The sequence below is a fragment of the Tachysurus vachellii genome, chromosome 11 (assembly GCF_030014155.1).
Source record: "Tachysurus vachellii isolate PV-2020 chromosome 11, HZAU_Pvac_v1, whole genome shotgun sequence".
Taxonomy (NCBI): domain Eukaryota; kingdom Metazoa; phylum Chordata; class Actinopteri; order Siluriformes; family Bagridae; genus Tachysurus; species Tachysurus vachellii.
This window is the reverse complement of record NC_083470.1, coordinates 8,828,713-8,847,078: the sequence shown is the minus strand read 5'-3', so window position 1 is coordinate 8,847,078 and position 18,366 is coordinate 8,828,713. Positions and strand designations below refer to the sequence as shown.

General features: G+C 36.2%; 2 protein-coding genes across 2 annotated transcripts; both read left to right on the top strand.

Annotated features, from left to right (window-relative positions):
- Positions 1-1,279: 1,279 nt before the first annotated feature.
- LOC132853919 (uncharacterized) lies at positions 1,280-5,963 on the top strand. The gene is made up of 3 exons (XM_060881978.1): positions 1,280-1,348; positions 1,540-1,617; positions 3,983-5,963. Exon 3 carries the CDS (start codon positions 4,003-4,005, stop codon positions 5,677-5,679), a length of 1,677 nt encoding a protein of 558 aa, XP_060737961.1. The 5' UTR covers positions 1,280-1,348; positions 1,540-1,617; positions 3,983-4,002; the 3' UTR covers positions 5,680-5,963.
- A 6,489-nt stretch (positions 5,964-12,452) lies between these two features.
- Positions 12,453-17,149, top strand: LOC132853891 (uncharacterized). The gene is made up of 3 exons (XM_060881920.1): positions 12,453-12,517; positions 12,710-12,787; positions 15,169-17,149. The coding sequence occupies exon 3, from the start codon at positions 15,189-15,191 to the stop codon at positions 16,863-16,865; it is 1,677 nt and encodes a 558-aa protein (XP_060737903.1). The 5' UTR covers positions 12,453-12,517; positions 12,710-12,787; positions 15,169-15,188; the 3' UTR covers positions 16,866-17,149.
- The last annotated feature ends 1,217 nt before the right edge of the window (positions 17,150-18,366 follow it).

Below are 18,366 nucleotides of genomic sequence, written 5' to 3'. Positions count from 1 at the left end.
GAGTAGGGCAATGTGCCTGCTTACACTATACCTAAGATTTTCCTGATCCTAAAAAAAAGACTAGAGGAAAAATAAGCAAATAAATGGAATTATTTTCCAAATGCCCATTTTAATTTTTTGTAAAATAAGCTAGGATTGGATAGTCCATGGATTGAAAAATCATGAAAAAGCATACTGTACTTCGTTTCACTTTCCATTTCTCAGAAACGTATACAGTATCTTATCTAAACCAGTATAAAAGTATTTCTGAGAAATGGAAAGTGAAATTAAGTATGCTCTGTTAAAAATAACCTCCATACCAAATTCAAGGTTTTGTTGCTTGTTAGCCAGTGAGCAAAATCAGATATGCTTTCTTATTTAAAATAATCCAGCAGTCAAAATCAATGTATAAAAAGAGCTTTTACAAAGCAGTTTTAGTGAATATACTACAAATTTTAACATGCGGGTTAAAAAAAATGAAAATAATTACAAACTCATTTTGAACAGTTGAACAAACTCTGTTCATAACCTGAGTTACAGTTGAGTGAAAATAATGATTCACCCCTAACCTGCCTTATTAAACCAAGGTTAGTTTGAGACAGTTAAAAAGAAGAGAGTGAGTATGAGTGTTTTGACACTCACTAACTTTTCAATTTCTTTTTTAAAATATACACATTTACACTATGTATTGTAGCATTTTTATTACTTTTTACTCATTACAGATAAATGATTAAGTTTGCTAATTTAAAGAAAATAAAATTTGGTAGATAAACTGAAGTCCGAAACAATGCAACTAAAACTCAAACACCACACAGACAATCATAACATGCTTCTGTTCACTTTCACCGAAATCTGTGAATACAGGGAAGGATTTCAAAGTGAAAGTTTAAAATTTGAATGTGCACTGGCCTACATAGCTTATTTTAGGAATATCATCATACACCTTGTATTTATTATAGGTGTATTTACCTTGTATTTATTTATAAATACTTTGTATTTATTATAGGTTTAGTTAATTTATAAATAATAATTAACATTTATTGGACAGTTAAAACACTCATATTCCTTTTCCTAATATGTTGTCCATTAAGTGTCTCTGTGATGAGGGTCTAAATGTCTAAAATTTATTAGGTCACTGCTTAGTCACAGCTTATTTTACCTTTGTACTTTTTATGACACAAAAGATTATGCATTAATTTATTTTGAATTGTGGTTCAGAAACTTTCTTTTGTACCTCATATGTAACTGAAACAGTTTAGCACAGTGCAAAAACACTGGTTACTTTCCAAAAAGGGAGGGTCCTAAGTGGTCTATATAAACAGCATGTACTGACCTAGACGAATACCTTGAATTGTGGGTAGCCTACTAGGTAAGTACTCTTTAAGTTTGTTTCATCCATGTTATTAGATAACTAAAAGCATCTACAACCTTGATTTTTCTGAACATTTATTTTCAATAAGATACATTAGAACATTAATTTTCCAGGGCAGAGCCTCTATATCAAATATAGAGAAATGTCAAGAAATTAAACCAATAAGCTCAATGATATTTTTGCCACAGCTCTTCTGGATTCTCAATTCTACTTGGACACGAGGTGTAATTTACTGAACAGAAGTTCTGACAGTGGTGCACTGCAAGGTAAATCACACTTCTATTAACACACATAGTAACAGCTAATTTACAGGGATTTAAATATCAGATATCTCACATAATCTAAAGCTAACAAAAAAACCCTGTATAATTCTGATTGTATAAAGGATATCTTTATTTAAATGGAAGAAGTCTCCAGTTTCAGTGCTGTGTAAATATGAACTGATAAATTGTGACTTGTTGGATAATACATTTAAAGAGTTTTAACCATTTGCTTTGTATATAATGAACTGAATGACATTGTATTAATTAATGTGAATGTAAATGATTACATTTCTATATTCTGCACTTTATTCCTACTGTGGCCTGGTTGGAGTTGGTCGCTACATATTAAACAGAGGAGGCTTGGAACATGTCAATCACCTGTTGCAATTAGCACGTTCATTTAGGACTCAGGGTAGTTTCTTTTTAAATGCGGCTTTCTTTTTGTTGGAGGTCTTTGATTCTTGTCTCATCATTAGGTCTTTTCTCATTTTCAAAGAAGCTTTTCAGCAACGTTTTTTTTTTTTTTTTTACTTGTTACTGCCAGAGTTAGCTTGTGATTTGATCAGCACATAAAAATCTGCTGAAACTTGAAACAAACGGAAGTGGTCATTTTTCAAAATAAAACCCCCTTATGTGCTGGCCGTTAACAAATGATCTAGAGAGCCTTTACTTCAACCATAACCATATAGTTGTGCTGTTATTGTTTGATTGTCGCAACATTTTACATAAATTACATTTATAAGGAATGTAATTTATTCTTAATTCTTTCTTCATACAAATTAACAAATAGTGAATAGTTCTGGTTCTACTACACACTCTAAAGCCTTTGTGTTAAAATGAATGTCAAAATAAAAGCATGATCAACATTGGTCTCAGACTTTTACACACCAGTTTAGTAATAGCCATTTCACATGGACTTGCATGGTAGATGAGCCACATTATAAACTATTACAAAAATACCCGCTAATAAACAAATTGTTATTTCAAAAAGAAAATCATAACTGAAAATGTTTCTGTAATGAGATTTAATTAATAATGGAAGCGTCTCCACGTTTTTGGAAAAAGAATACAAACTTAAATTGAGAAAAGGGGAAGCGATACTATAGATACTATAAATAAATTGTAATTGTAGACTGACTGATGTGATATATGTAGTATAAAACGTATAGGGATAATCTGTTCAAAATAATCTATAGATCATAACTAGGAAGACTCTAAAGCTGGTATTTCCAGCTCATTTTATATCTAAAATACAATTCGTAAGTCACATGATCTAAAGAGTGTTAACATATTTGTATATGATTAATTATATTGATTGTATATATTTAATGTATTTTACCTTCAAATGCCTTTATTCTACATTCAAGGGCATTTGAATTAAAATAATTCAGATAAGTTGGGAAGGGTGCCATTACTATGAATTTAAAAATGCTTTAAATTAGTCAGGACACTGTTGGTTTACTTTGTGTAAAGTATCCTGAAACTGTGTTTATCTGCTGGTGAGCTGAGTGATGGGGAAATGCGAGAGGTGTGCGCCCCCTGCTGGTCAAACCACTCGCACATCTCCACAATATGTTGCAGAGATAAAATGGAGATTATAACTAAAGTAAACTAAACTACTATCAAGTTAAACAACCGCCACAAAATACTATACCTGTAAAGCATTTTTTTTGCCCAGCCTACTAGGTTTAACATAATTCTTAGAGCCCCAGGTGTCTTGTTTTATTTTAGCCATTAACCACTACTGTGTAGTGTGAGATCCTAAATAAATTCAGTGCTGAATACTGGCATCCCAAAATCTGGAGAAATTTTATGTGTCTGCTGGTAAGAGTTAAAATGCTATAACAAATGAATATGTTGGTAATTATATGAATAATAATTTCACACTAGAATTCAAAGAAAACCATATCATGCCATTCCTAACACTACTTTCTTTAACACAACAAAAATATATGGGTTGGCATTTGCTCCTTATTTGATTTATTTCACAGAAACAAAAACCTGGCAGGTTTCTTCCTGTTTGAGTGCCTGATCCATTAAAAATATTGATAACGGACAGCCCGATCAACCCATGGAGGAACCTTACTTAGTGAGCGTGAATAGAGAAACAGTGACCAATATAAAATGTATAATGGACAGGAAGGGTGCAAAAACAATTTCCCTAGCTATAAGTGGGCATGTAGCACTTGCAACAATATACGTTTTTGCTTCCAGATCTGGTGTAAAAATAATTGTCTGAAATTCTTGAACATTGTGAATGGCATATGTATGAAAGAGGATCCTCAATAAACTCTCCTGCATGCTTTCATAATAAGTTTACAATCTTTTTTCTGAACTCTAACATTTCTTTTTTTCTCATGTTTCCCAGATAACAACCAGAGTAAACCCATGAGCAACAATATGGAAAACAAAGTTAAAGATGATAACAACTACACTAAACTAAGTGATGGAAATCCATCAGTGTATCTTCTAAATCTGAGGGACACAGGAAGAGGTGCTCTTCGCAAAAAAGACTTTGGACATTCTTGTCATTCTGCTCAATCAAACAAAACCATAATGCTCATGGGTGCCACTGGCTCTGGAAAGAGCACTCTCATTAATGGCATGATCAACTATATTCTGGGAGTGGAGTGGAGTGATTCATGTAGATTTAAACTGATAGATGAGCAAACCAATAAAACACAAGCCGAGAGCCAGACTTCAGACGTTACAGCATATCAAATTCACTATCAAAATGGCTTCCAGGTTCACTATTCACTCACAATCATAGACACACCAGGGTTTGGAGACACGAGGGGAATCGCACAAGACAAGGAGATCACTGAGAAAATCAGAAAGTTCTTCTCTGCAAAAGATGGCATTGTTACTCTTGATGCTGTTTGCTTTGTGGTACAGTCAGCTTTAGCTCGACTAACCCATACACAGAAGTACATTTTTGAAGCTATTCTTTCAATCTTTGGAAAAGACATTGCAAACAATATCACAATTATGATCACATTTGCTGACGGGCAGAAACCTCCTGTACTAGAGGCCATTAATTCTGCTGATATCCCTTGTGGAAAAAAGGAAGATGGAACACCCCTTCATTTCAAATTCAACAATTCTGCACTTTTTGCTCAGAATAGAGACTTGGATGATGAAGACAACTTTGATGAAATGTTCTGGAAAATGGGCAAAGGAAGCATGAAACGATTCTTCAATCACTTGGAGACAATGGAGACCAAAAGTCTTCAGCTCACAAAAGAGGTTTTGTCTGAACGCAAAAACCTGGAGGCGGTTGTAGCTGGAGTGCAGCCACTCATCCAAACTGGTTTGGAAAAACTTGAGGAAATCAAAGTGACAGCAGCAGTACTGGAACAGAACCGGAATGTCATAAAGGCGAATGAAAATTTTGAATATGAGGTTGAAATACCAAAGTCTAAGAAAATTGACATTGAAAGGGGAAAATTTGTAACAAATTGTCATGGCTGCAACTTCACCTGCCATTATCCATGTGTTTATTCAAATGATAAAGATAAAGAACGTTGTTCAGCAATGAAAAATGGCAACTGTACAGTGTGTCCTGGCCATTGCATGTGGAATGTGCATCACAACATGTCATTCAGATTCGAAACTGAAACTGTAAAAGAGAAAAGGACATACGCAAATCTAAAAAAGCAATATGAAGAAGCTTTAGGGAAAAATATGACAATAGAGAAAATCATCCAGCAGTTGCAAGAAGAATATATTGATGTACAAGAACAAGTCTTGAAGTTGAATGATAAACTTGCCAGAAGCTTGACACGTCTGAAGGCAATTGCTCTCCGTCCTGACCCCTTGTCCACACCAGAATACATCGAACTGCTGATTGAGTCTGAGAAGCAGGCGGCTAAAGAAGGGTACAAAAAGCGCATTGCTGAGCTGGAGGAGATCAAAAAACGTGCTTTGATTGTGCAGAAGGTGGAGAGAGGAGAACCACTAGCTGCACATGAGAAGAAATGGAAGCCAAGGCAAAGTTTTGCTCAGACATTTACTGGCTTGTTTAATAATGTGAAAACATGGTTTTCTCCACAACTGGAATTTTAGAACCTAGAAAAAAGCATAGCCTTGGAGTGCTAGAGAACATTAACATAAATGACTGTATGCTGTACATTAGGGTAATAAAGTCAGAAATCTTTTCTTTGTATATTTTTAGTATGCTGATTACTTTTGTTTTTGTTCAACATATTTTTTTTCTGCTTCACTGCATGTTATTAAAGCATGGTCTCTGCTGCAGGCTCTAAATGTAAATGACTAATAAAAAAGATGATACTGCATTCTGAATATAACTTGCATGTTTTGTGAATTAATAAAATCTACATTTTAATCAATTTCTTCTTATTCTCTTATTTGCTCTTAATTTTTCAGTAATCAAGTTTAAGTTAAATATATTAAAGATAGGGTCTCCGATGTTTGAAAGCCAACGTCGATGTTTGAAATCCCCAAAACAAACACGCCCCTAACCCAAATGGGTCTCACCCCTGTATTGATAACTCTGCCCCACACATACATAGGGGCGTGTTTGTTTTGGGGATTTCAAATGTCGACATTGCCTTTCAAACATTGGAGACCCTATCTTTAATGGGTCTCACCCCTGTATTGATAGCTCCGCCCCACACATACATACGTAACCCAGGCAAATAATGGAAAGAAATGTGTCCATCATAGTTGAAGGAAAGAATAAAACGATTGCAGATAAACAAACAAGCAAAAATGACACACAAGCATAATCATGCAAATGACGGCATATATTAGTTCTGTGAAACAACGCAAAACCAACGTTACACACCTATCGAGAAGGAAAAAATCGCCTCGGCGTCTTAAGTAAAGTTGAGATTCCCGAGTCAATAACTCCTGAGCTAAACGCTGTTACTAGCAAAACGCGGTTGTAGCTGCCTCTCTACATTACTACGATAGAAAAGAGGTGTTATTTGTGTAGTAACAGCGTTTAGCTCAGGAGTTATTGACTCGGGAAACTCCAATCTGTGAATATGCGGCCAACTTCCTGCTCCTTCAGTTCTCTCCAGTGCTGGAAAGCTGATCCTATATTAACATGGGTCCTACTTCTTGCCTTATCGTAAGCCTTTCTTCGCTTTCTTTCTTTGTTTTTATCCTCCTTGTCAATGCTAAAACCGCTTTCTGCTAATGTCACACATGCGCACTGAACACTCTCTCTGCCGCATATTGACAAATATAGAGCCAACTTTACTTAAGTGACAAAAACCACCTTTTTCTGATCATTGGCTACACGTTTGTTTTGATTTTTGTTCTGATTTTTGTTTATTATTCAGCCCGACTCAGTTTTCTGAAGCATTTCTCAAAAATCGGAGACCTTGCCTTTAATACACACAAACACTTCACTATTTATTCTCTTACTTCTTGATTCTGATCACAAATAGTCTTCTTATATTCTTAAATATGGTGCACGGGCAAAAACATTTTTAACTAAAATCAACAATATATTCAGCATATTATTTGAATGTATTCATAGATTTGGTCAGATATACCTTTGACAGAAAGTGTTAATTCAGTCAGTATGTCATATCCCCATTTATCCACTCCACAGTAATAAAATCCAGTATCCTTTAACGTGAGATCTCTGATGGTGACATAGAAACTCAGTGCAGAGAACGTGTTTGCTGCAGTGTATCTTCCATAAAAAACAATTTCAGCATTCTCAGATTAAATTAAGACATCAGAATAAGCACAAGATTCATGACTTAAGTACATGGGTGAATACTGATATCCATCTGGATAATGACAGGAGATATCCACACTGCCTTGCTCTTCATTGTCACACATATCAAAACTTAAGAAACAGTAACACGGGTACATTAAGTAAAGTAAGTCTTATAAAATGAAATGCAAATGAATTTTAGCATTTTATGTGCCATTAACGCTATTTCTTAAAAAGAAAATATTAGTTTCAGTATCCAGTCTCCAACACAACAGAGCAATAAACAATGACAGAAAAATAACAGAAAAATAAACAACCTACCTAGCAAAAAGTACAGAGTTCTCAGAAGTGTCTGCATTTTCTGCACATTAACAGCCTTCTTTCCAAACTCAGTACAGTTTGATATACTGTATAACTGTATATTTTGGGCCACAGGGGTTGCAAGCCAGTGACTTCTGTGCCAGTCCGAAGCCCAGATAGTGTCAGACAGGGTAATCAATTTGAAGTTAGAAATTGAAGGGGTGATGCTGAATATCATCAGTGGTTATGCCACAAGTAGGCTGTGAGTTAGAAGAGAAGGAGAGCTGAGACAGGCTTTGGGTGGTCAGGAAGAGCTTCCGGGTGACTGGGAAATTACAGCAGAAGTGATCAGAGAGACAGGTAGGAGGGTGCTAGGTGTGTCACCTGGAAGGAGAAAAGAAGTCGAGGAAACAGGTTGGTGGAATGAGGAAGCACAGGGCAGCATTCAGAGGCTAGCTAAAAAGAAGTGGGAAGTAGAACTGAAGAAAGTAGACAGGATTACAAGGAATTGCAGCGCAGAGTGAAGAGGGATGTGGAAAAGGCCAAACAGAAATCATATGATCAGTTGTATGCCAGACACAAAGGAAGGCAAGAAAAACTTGTACAGATTAGTGCGACAGAGAGATAGAGATTGGAAGGCTGTACAACAGATTAGGGTGATTAAAGATGGAAAGATGCTAACAGGCAAGAAGAGTGTTCAGAGAAGATGGAAGGAGTATTTTGAGGAGCTGACAAATGAGGAAAATGAGAGGGAAAAACGAGAGGAATAGGTGAATATTGTAGAACAAGAAATAGGAAAGATTGAAAAGGATGAGGTGAAGAAGGCTCTGAGGTGAATCAAGAGTGGAAAGGCTGTTGACCCAGATGACATACCTGTGGAGGTGTGGAAGTGTCTAGGAGAGACAGCATTGGAGTTTCTATCTAGATTGTGCAACAGGATTTTAGAGAGTGAAATGATGAGGAATGGGGGGGGGGGGGCACGGTGGCTCAGTGGTCAGCACGTTCGCCTCACACCTCCAGGGTCGGGGTTCGATTCCCGCCTCCACCTTGTGTGTGTGGAGTTTGCATGTTCTCCCCGTGCCTCGGAGGTTTCCTCCGGGTACTCCGGTTTCCTCCCCCGGTCCAAAGACATGCATGGTAGGTTGATTGGCATCTCTGGAAAATTGTCCCTAGTGTGTGATTGCGTGAGTGAATGAGTGTGTGTGTGTATGTGTGTGTGTGCCCTGCGATGGGTTGGCACTCCGTCCAGGGTGTATCCTGCTTTGATGCCCGATGATGCCTGAGATAGGCACAGGCTCCCCGTGACCCGAGGTAATTCGGATAAGCGGTAGAAGATGAATGAATGAATGAATGATGAGGAATGGAGGAGAAGTGTTCTTGTGCCTATCTTTAAGAACAAGGGTGATGTGCAGCATTGTAGCAACTACAGAGGTATAAAAATGGAAGTGGATATTTGTGAGCAGCAGTATGGCTTCATGCCAAGAAATTATGCAATTTTTGCTCTGAAAATGTTAATGGAAACGTACAGGGATGGTCAGAAGGAGCTGCACTGTGTCTTTGTGGATTTAGAAAAAGCAGATGACAGGGTGCCAAGAGAGGAGCTATGGCACTGTATGAGGATGTCTGGAGTGGCAGAGAAGTATGTCAGAGTAGTTCAGGATATGTATGAGAGGAGTATGACAACAGAGAGATGTGCCATACACCAGACAGAGGAGTTCAAGGTGGAGGTGGGGCTACATCAAGGATTGGCTTTGAATCCCTTCTTGTTTGCTATGGTGATGGAGAGGTTGACAGATGAAGTCAGCCAGGAATCTCAGTGGACAATGTTTGCGAATGACATTGTGATCTGTAGTGAGAGGATCGAGCAGTGGAGGAACACCTGGAAAGATGGAGATCTGCTGTGGAAAAAAGAGGAATGAAGATGGAGGCAGAGATGGAGGTAGCAGAGATGAGGATGGTTCTCTTTAGGAGTGACGAGGATGGACAGGATTAGGAATGAGCACATCAGTTTGGCTGGATTGAGATGGTTTGGACGTGTACAGAGGAGAGTAGTTATATTGGTAGAAGAATGTTGGCGATGGAGCTGCCAAGTAAGAGGTCAAGAGGAAGGCCAAAGAGGAGATATATGGATGTGTTGAAAGAGGACATGAAGGGAATTGGTGCAAGAAGATGCTGAGGATAGGGTTAGGTGGAAACAGATGATTCGCTGAAAAGCCGAAAGTAGAAGAAGAATATTGGGCTGTATAATATACTTTACAAGAAGTAGAAGGAAGAAGCAATGATTTAAACACTAAGGGAAGAAAACAGAGTTCTGGTGTGAAATGTTGTTCGAGCAGGGTTAGCCTTCAAATTATAAAATATATTAATTCTGTTTTTGCTTACCAATAGAAAACTATAACTGAAAGATTACAGTGGGTAAAAAAAAAAAATGCATTACATATAAGAATTTTTTTTCCCCTTCGGCTGCTCCCTGTTTGGGGTCACCACAGCGGATAATGTGGTCCAAATTTTTGGATTTGGCATGTTTTTTTATGATGGATGTCCTTCCTGATGCAACCCTCCAATTTTATCCAGACTCCTGACCGGGCACTCAAACCTGGGCCGAGGCAATGAGAGCGCGGTATCCTGACTCTGGACCACCTGGGGGCTCATTACATAAAGGAAATGAACCTCAGTTATTAAATAATGTACATAAAACCTTCTTTCTGACATGGAATCTACTGTTTCCTGCCTTTTTGCCTTTGCTTGTTTCCCATTTAACCCTGATTAGCTCTCCTATATTTACCTGTTTGTGTTGCGATTTATTTTTTTTTTTGGCTCCAGAGTATTCTGATGCCGTTTTCATTTCAATATGTTTTTCATGTTTTCTTTGTTGTTGTTTTTTTTTCTGTTTTTCAATAAACTCCCTGTCTGCTCTATCCTTTGGGTCTGGAGGTTTGTACAGTGGGTGATCCGAGAGCCTTCCCGCTGGTGACCCGGGCAAAGGGGTCGAAGTAGCAAACCGATAATAAATACAATACAATCATTCCAAACATAAATTATACATAAAGACTGTTAAGATTAAGTAATTACCTGAGAAAAGATTTAAGTTGCTATTTATTACATTTAGGGGTAGGGCAATGTGTCCATTTACACTACAACTAAGATTTTACTGATTCTAAAAAAAAAAGACTAGAGGGAAAATAAGCAAATAAATGGAATTATTTACCAAATGCCCATTTTATTTTTTGTAAAATAAGCTAGGATTTGAGTCCATGCTACATTATAATTTTATATAATCTTTCACTCAGTGAAAAACCAAGCAGAAACCTTTTTCCTGAGAAATGGAAAGTTAAATTAAGTATGCTCTGTTAAAAATAACCTCCATATCAAATTCAAGGTTTTGTTGCTTGTTGTGAACCGAGAGCCTTCCCTTTGGTGACCCAGGCCTGAGCCGCCTCCGGGTGACATTACTTATTTTCTGACACTTGATACAAGAAGTAGCAACCGATAATAAATACAATACAATCATTCCAAACATAAATTAAACTCAAAGACTGTTAAGATTAAGTTATTACCTGAGAAAATATTTAAGTTGCTATTTATTACAATATGGAGTAGGGCAATGTGCCTGCTTACACTATACCTAAGATTTTCCTGATCCTAAAAAAAAGTCTAGAGGAAAAATAAGCAAATAAATGGAATTATTTTCCAAATGCCCATTTTAATTTTTTGTAAAATAAGCTAGGATTGGATAGGCCATGGATTGAAAAATCATGAAAAAGCATACTTCATTTCACTTTCCATTTCTCAGAAACGTATACAGTATCTTATCTAAACCAGAATAAAAGTATTTCTGAGAAATGGAAAGTGAAATTAAGTATGCTCTGTTAAAAATAACCTCCATACCAAATTCAAGGTTTTGTTGCTTGTGAGCCAGTGAGCAAAATCAGATATGCTTTCTTATTTAAAATAATCCAGCAGTCAAAATCAATGTATAAAAAGAGCTTTTACAAAGCAGTTTTAGTGAATATACTACAAATTTTAACATGCGGGTTAAAAAAAATGAAAATAATTACAAACTCATTTTGAACAGTTGAACAAACTCTGTTCATAACCTGAGTTACAGTTGAGTGAAAATAATGATTCACCCCTAACCTGCCTTATTAAACCAAGGTTAGTTTGAGACAGTTAAAAAGAAGAGAGTGAGTATGAGTGTTTTGACACTCACTAACCTTTCAATTTCTGTTTTTAAAATATACACATTTACACTATGTATTGTAGCATTTTTATTACCTTTTACTCATTACAGATAAATGATTAAGTTTGCTAATTTAAAGAAAATAAAATTTGGTAGATAAACTGAAGTCCGAAACAATGCAACTAAAACTCAAACACCACACAGACAATCATAACATGCTTCTGTTCACTTTCACCGAAATCTGTGAATACAGGGAAGGATTTCAAAGTGAAAGTTTAAAATTTGAATGTGCACTGGCCTACATAGCTTATTTTAGGAATATCATCATACACCTTGAAAAAAGTATTGTATTGTATTTATTATAGGTTTAGTTAATTTATAAATAATAATTAACATTTATTGGACAGTTAAAACACTCATATTCCTTTTCCTAATATGTTGTCCATTAAGTGTCTCTGTGATGAGGGTCTAAATGTCTAAAATTTATTAGGTCACTGCTTAGTCACAGCTTATTTTACCTTTGTACTTTTTATGACACAAAAGATTATGCATTAATTTATTTTGAATTGTGGTTCAGAAACTTTCTTTTGTACCTCATATGTAACTGAAACAGTTTAGCACAGTGCAAAAACACTGGTTACTTTCCAAAAAGGGAGGGTCCTAAGTGGTCTATATAAACAGCATGTACTGACCTAGACGAATACCTTGAATTGTGGGTAGCCTACTAGGTAAGTACTCTTTAAGTTTGTTTCATCCATGTTATTAGATAACTAAAAGCATCTACAACTTTGATTTTTTTCTGAACATTTATTTTCAATAAGATACATTAGAACACTAATTTCCAGGGCAGAGCCTCTATATCAAATATAGAGAAATGTCAAGAAATTAAACCAATAATCTCAATGATATTTTTGCCACAGCTCTTCTGAATTCTCAATTCTACTTGGACACGAGGTGTAATTTACTGAACAGAAGTTCTGACAGTGGTGCACTGCAAGGTAAATCACACTTCTATTAACACACTTAGTAACAGCTAATTTACAGGGATTTAAATGGCACATATCTCACATAATCTAAGGCTAATGATGATTTCTAACAAAGAAAACTGTATAATCGTACTTAATCTGTCCTTAAGGATATCTTTATTAAAAATTTATGGAAGAAGTCTCCAGGTTCAGTGCTGTGTAAATATGAACTGATAAATTGTGACTTGTTGGATAATACATTTAAAGAGTTTTAACCATTTGCTTTGTATATAATGAACTGAATGACATTGTATTAATTAATGTGAATGTAAATGATTACATTTCTATATTCTGCACTTTATTCCTACTGTGACCTGGTTGGAGTTGGTCGCTACATATTAAACAGAGGAGGCTTGGAACATGTCAATCACCTGTTGCAATTAGCACGTTCATTTAGGACTCAGGGTAGTTTCTTTTAAATGCGGCTTTCTTTTTGTTGGAGGTCTTTGAGTCTTGTTTCATCATTAGGTCTTTTCTCATTTTCAAATAAGCTTTTCAGCAACGTTTGTTTTTTACTTGTTACTGCCAGAGTTAGCTTGTGATTTGATCAGCACATAAAAATCTGCTGGAACTTGAAACAAACGGAAGTGGTCATTTTTCAAAATAAAACCCCCTTATGTGCTGGCCGTTAACAAATGATCTAGAGAGCCTTTACTTCAACCATAACCATATAGTTGTGCTGTTATTGTTTGATTGTCGCAACATTTTACATAAATTACATTTATAAGGAATGTAATTTATTCTTAATTCTTTCTTCATACAAATTAACAAATAGTGAATAGTTCTGGTTCTACTACACACTCTAAAGCCTTTGTGTTAAAATGAATGTCAAAATAAAAGCATGATCAACATTGGTCTCAGACTTTTACACACCAGTTTAGTAATAGCCACTTCACATGGACTTGCATGGTAGATGAGCCACATTATAAACTATTACAAAAATACCCGCTAATAAACAAATTGTTATTTCAAAAAGAAAATCATAACTGAAAATGTTTCTGTAATGAGATTTAATTAATAATGGAAGCGTCTCCACGTTTTTGGAAAAAGAATACAAACTTAAATTGAGAAAAGGGGAAGCGATACTATAGATACTATAAATAAATTGTAATTGTAGACTGACTGATGTGATATATGTAGTATAAAACGTATAGGGATAATCTGTTCAAAATAATCTATAGATCATAACTAGGAAGACTCTAAAGCTGGTATTTCCAGCTCATTTTATATCTAAAATACAATTCGTAAGTCACATGATCTAAAGAGTGTTAACATATTTGTATATGATTAATTATATTGATTGTATATATTTAATGTATTTTACCTTCAAATGCCTTTTATTCTACATTCAAGGGCATTTGAATTAAAATAATTCAGATAAGTTGGGAAGGGTGCCATTACTATGAATTTAAAAATGCTTTAAATTAGTCAGGACACTGTTGGTTTACTTTGTGTAAAGTATCCTGAAACTGTGTTTATCTGCTGGTGAGCTGAGTGATGGGGAAATGCGAGAGGTGTGCGCCCCCTGCTGGTCAAACCACTCGCACATCTCCACAATATGTTGCAGAGATAAAATGGAGATTATAACTAAAGTAAACTAAACTACTATCAAGTTAAACAACCGCCACAAAATACTATACCTGTAAAGCATTTTTTTTGCCCAGCCTACTAGGTTTAACATAATTCTTAGAGCCCCAGGTGTCTTGTTTTATTTTAGCCATTAACCACTACTGTGTAGTGTGAGATCCTAAATAAATTCAGTGCTGAATACTGGCATCCCAAAATCTGGAGAAATTTTTATGTGTCTGCTGGTAAGAGTTAAAATGCTATAACAACTGAATATGTTGGTAATTATATGAATAATAATTTCACACTAGAATTCAAAGAAAACCATATCATGCCATTCCTAACACTACTTTCTTTAACACAACAAAAATATATGGGTTGGCATTTGCTCCTTATTTGATTTATTTCACAGAAACAAAAACCTGGCAGGTTTCTTCCTGTTTGAGTGCCTGATCCATTAAAAATATTGATAACGGACAGCCCGATCAACCCATGGTGGAACCTTACTTAGTGAGCGTGAATAGAGAAACAGTGACTAATATAAAATGTATAATGGACAGGAAGGGTGCAAAAACAATTTCCCTAGCTATAAGTGGGCATGTAGCACTTGCAACGATATACGTTTTTGCTTCCAGATCTGGTGTAAAAATAATTGTCTGAAATTCTTGAACATTGTGAATGGCATATGTATGAAAGAGGATCCTCAATAAACTCTCCTGCAGGCTTTCATAATAAGTTTACAATCTTTTTCTGAACTCTAACATTTCTTTTTTTCTCATGTTTCCCAGATAACAACCAGAGTAAACCCATGAGCAACAATATGGAAAACAAAATTAAAGATGATAACAACTACACTAAACTAAGTGATGGAAATCCATCAGTGTATCTTCTAAATCTGAGGGACACAGGAAGAGGTGCTCTTCGCAAAAAAGACTTTGGACATTCTTGTCATTCTGCTCAATCAAACAAAACCATAATGCTCATGGGTGCCACTGGCTCTGGAAAGAGCACTCTCATTAATGGCATGATCAACTATATTCTGGGAGTGGAGTGGAGTGATTCATGTAGATTTAAACTGATAGATGAGCAAACCAATAAAACACAAGCCGAGAGCCAGACTTCAGACGTTACAGCATATCAAATTCACTATCAAAATGGCTTCCAGGTTCACTATTCACTCACAATCATAGACACACCAGGGTTTGGAGACACGAGGGGAATCGCACAAGACAAGGAGATCACTGAGAAAATCAGAAAGTTCTTCTCTGCAAAAGATGGCATTGTTACTCTTGATGCTGTTTGCTTTGTGGTACAGTCAGCTTTAGCTCGACTAACCCATACACAGAAGTACATTTTTGAAGCTATTCTTTCAATCTTTGGAAAAGACATTGCAAACAATATCACAATTATGATCACATTTGCTGACGGGCAGAAACCTCCTGTACTAGAGGCCATTAATTCTGCTGATATCCCTTGTGGAAAAAAGGAAGATGGAACACCCCTTCATTTCAAATTCAACAATTCTGCACTTTTTGCTCAGAATAGAGACTTGGATGATGAAGACAACTTTGATGAAATGTTCTGGAAAATGGGCAAAGGAAGCATGAAACGATTCTTCAATCACTTGGAGACAATGGAGACCAAAAGTCTTCAGCTCACAAAAGAGGTTTTGTCTGAACGCAAAAACCTGGAGGCGGTTGTAGCTGGAGTGCAGCCACTCATCCAAATTGGTTTAGAAAAACTTGAGGAAATCAAAGTGACAGCAGCAGTACTGGAACAGAACCGGAATGTCATAAAGGAGAATGAAAATTTTGAATATGAGGTTGAAATACCAAAGTCTAAGAAAATTGACATTGAAAGGGGAAAATTTGTAACAAATTGTCATGGCTGCAACTTCACCTGCCATTATCCATGTGCTTATTCAAATGATAAAGATAAAGAACGTTGTTCAGCAATGAAAAATGGCAACTGTACAGTGTGTCCTGGCCATTGCATGTGGAATGTGCATTACAACATGCCATTCAGATTCGAAACTGAAACTGTAAAAGAGAAAAGGACATACGCAAATCTAAAAAAGCAATATGAAGAAGCTTTAGGGAAAAATATGACAATAGAGAAAATCATCCACCAGTTGGAGCAAGAATATTTTCATGTACAATTACAAGTCTTGGATTTAAATGATAAACTTGCCAGAAGCTTGACACGTCTGAAGGCAATTGCTCTCCGTCCTGACCCCTTGTCCACACCAGAATACATCGAACTGCTGATTGAGTCTGAGAAGCAGGCGGCTAAAGAAGGGTACAAAAAGCGCATTGCTGAGCTGGAGGAGATCAAAAAACGTGCTTTGATTGTGCAGAAGGTGGAGAGAGGAGAACCACTAGCTGCACATGAGAAGAAATGGAAGGCAAAGCAAAGTTTTGCTCAGACATTTACTGGCTTGTTTAATAATGTGAAAACATGGTTTTCTCCACAACTGGAATTTTAGAACCTAGAAAAAAGCATAGCCTTGGAGTGCTAGAGAACATTAACATAAATGACTGTATGCTGTACATTAGGGTAATAAAGTCAGAAATCTTTTCTTTGTATATTTTTAGTATGCTGATTACTTTTGTTTTTGTTCAACATATTTTTTTTCTGCTTCACTGCATGTTATTAAAGCATGGTCTCTGCTGCAGGCTCTAAATGCAAATGACTAATAAAAAAGATGATACTGCATTCTGAATATAACTTGCATGTTTTGTGAATTAATAAAATCTACATTTTAATCAATTTCTTCTTATTCTCTTATTTGCTCTTAATTTTTCAGTAATCAAGTTTAAGTTAAATATATTAAAGATAGGGTCTCCGATGTTTGAAAGCCAATGTCGACATTTGAAATCCCCAAAACAAACACGCCCCTAACCCAAATGGGTCTCACCCCTGTATTGATAACTCTGCCCCACACATACATAGGGGCGTGTTTGTTTTGGGGATTTCAAATGTCGACATTGCCTTTCAAACATTGGAGACCCTATCTTTAATGGGTCTCACCCCTGTATTGATAGCTCCGCCCCACACATACATACGTAACCCAGGCAAATAATGGAAAGAAATGTGTCCATCATAGTTGAAGGAAAGAATAAAACGATTGCAGATAAACAAACAAGCAAAAATGACACACAAGCATAATCATGCAAATGACGGCATATATTAGTTCTGTGAAACAACGCAAAACCAACGTTACACACCTATCGAGAAGGAAAAAATCGCCTCGGCGTCTTAAGTAAAGTTGAGATTCCCGAGTCAATAACTCCTGAGCTAAACGCTGTTACTAGCAAAACGCGGTTGTAGCTGCCTCTCTACATTACTACGATAGAAAAGAGGTGTTATTTGTGTAGTAACAGCGTTTAGCTCAGGAGTTATTGACTCGGGAAACTCCAATCTGTGAATATGCGGCCAACTTCCTGCTCCTTCAGTTCTCTCCAGTGCTGGAAAGCTGATCCTATATTAACATGGGTCCTACTTCTTGCCTTATCGTAAGCCTTTCTTCGCTTTCTTTCTTTGTTTTTATCCTCCTTGTCAATGCTAAAACCGCTTTCTGCTAATGTCACACATGCGCACTGAACACTCTCTCTGCCGCATATTGACAAATATAGAGCCAACTTTACTTAAGTGACAAAAACCACCTTTTTCTGATCATTGGCTACACGTTTGTTTTGATTTTTGTTCTGATTTTTGTTTATTATTCAGCCCGACTCAGTTTTCTGAAGCATTTCTCAAAAATCGGAGACCCTGCCTTTAATACACACAAACACATCACTATTTATTCTCTTACTTCTTGATTCTGATCACAAATAGTCTTCTTATATTCTTAAATATGGTGCACGGGCAAAAACATTTTTAACTAAAATCAACAATATATTCAGCATATTATTTGAATGTATTCATAGATTTGGTCAGATATACCTTTGACAGAAAGTGTTAATTCAGTCAGTATGTCATATCCC

What these genes read in the sequence shown, in the direction of transcription:
- LOC132853919 (XM_060881978.1), top strand. Translation starts at nt 4,003, where the DNA reads ATGAGCAACAATATGGAAAACAAAGTTAAAGATGATAACAACTACACT.
- LOC132853891 (XM_060881920.1), top strand. Translation starts at nt 15,189, where the DNA reads ATGAGCAACAATATGGAAAACAAAATTAAAGATGATAACAACTACACT.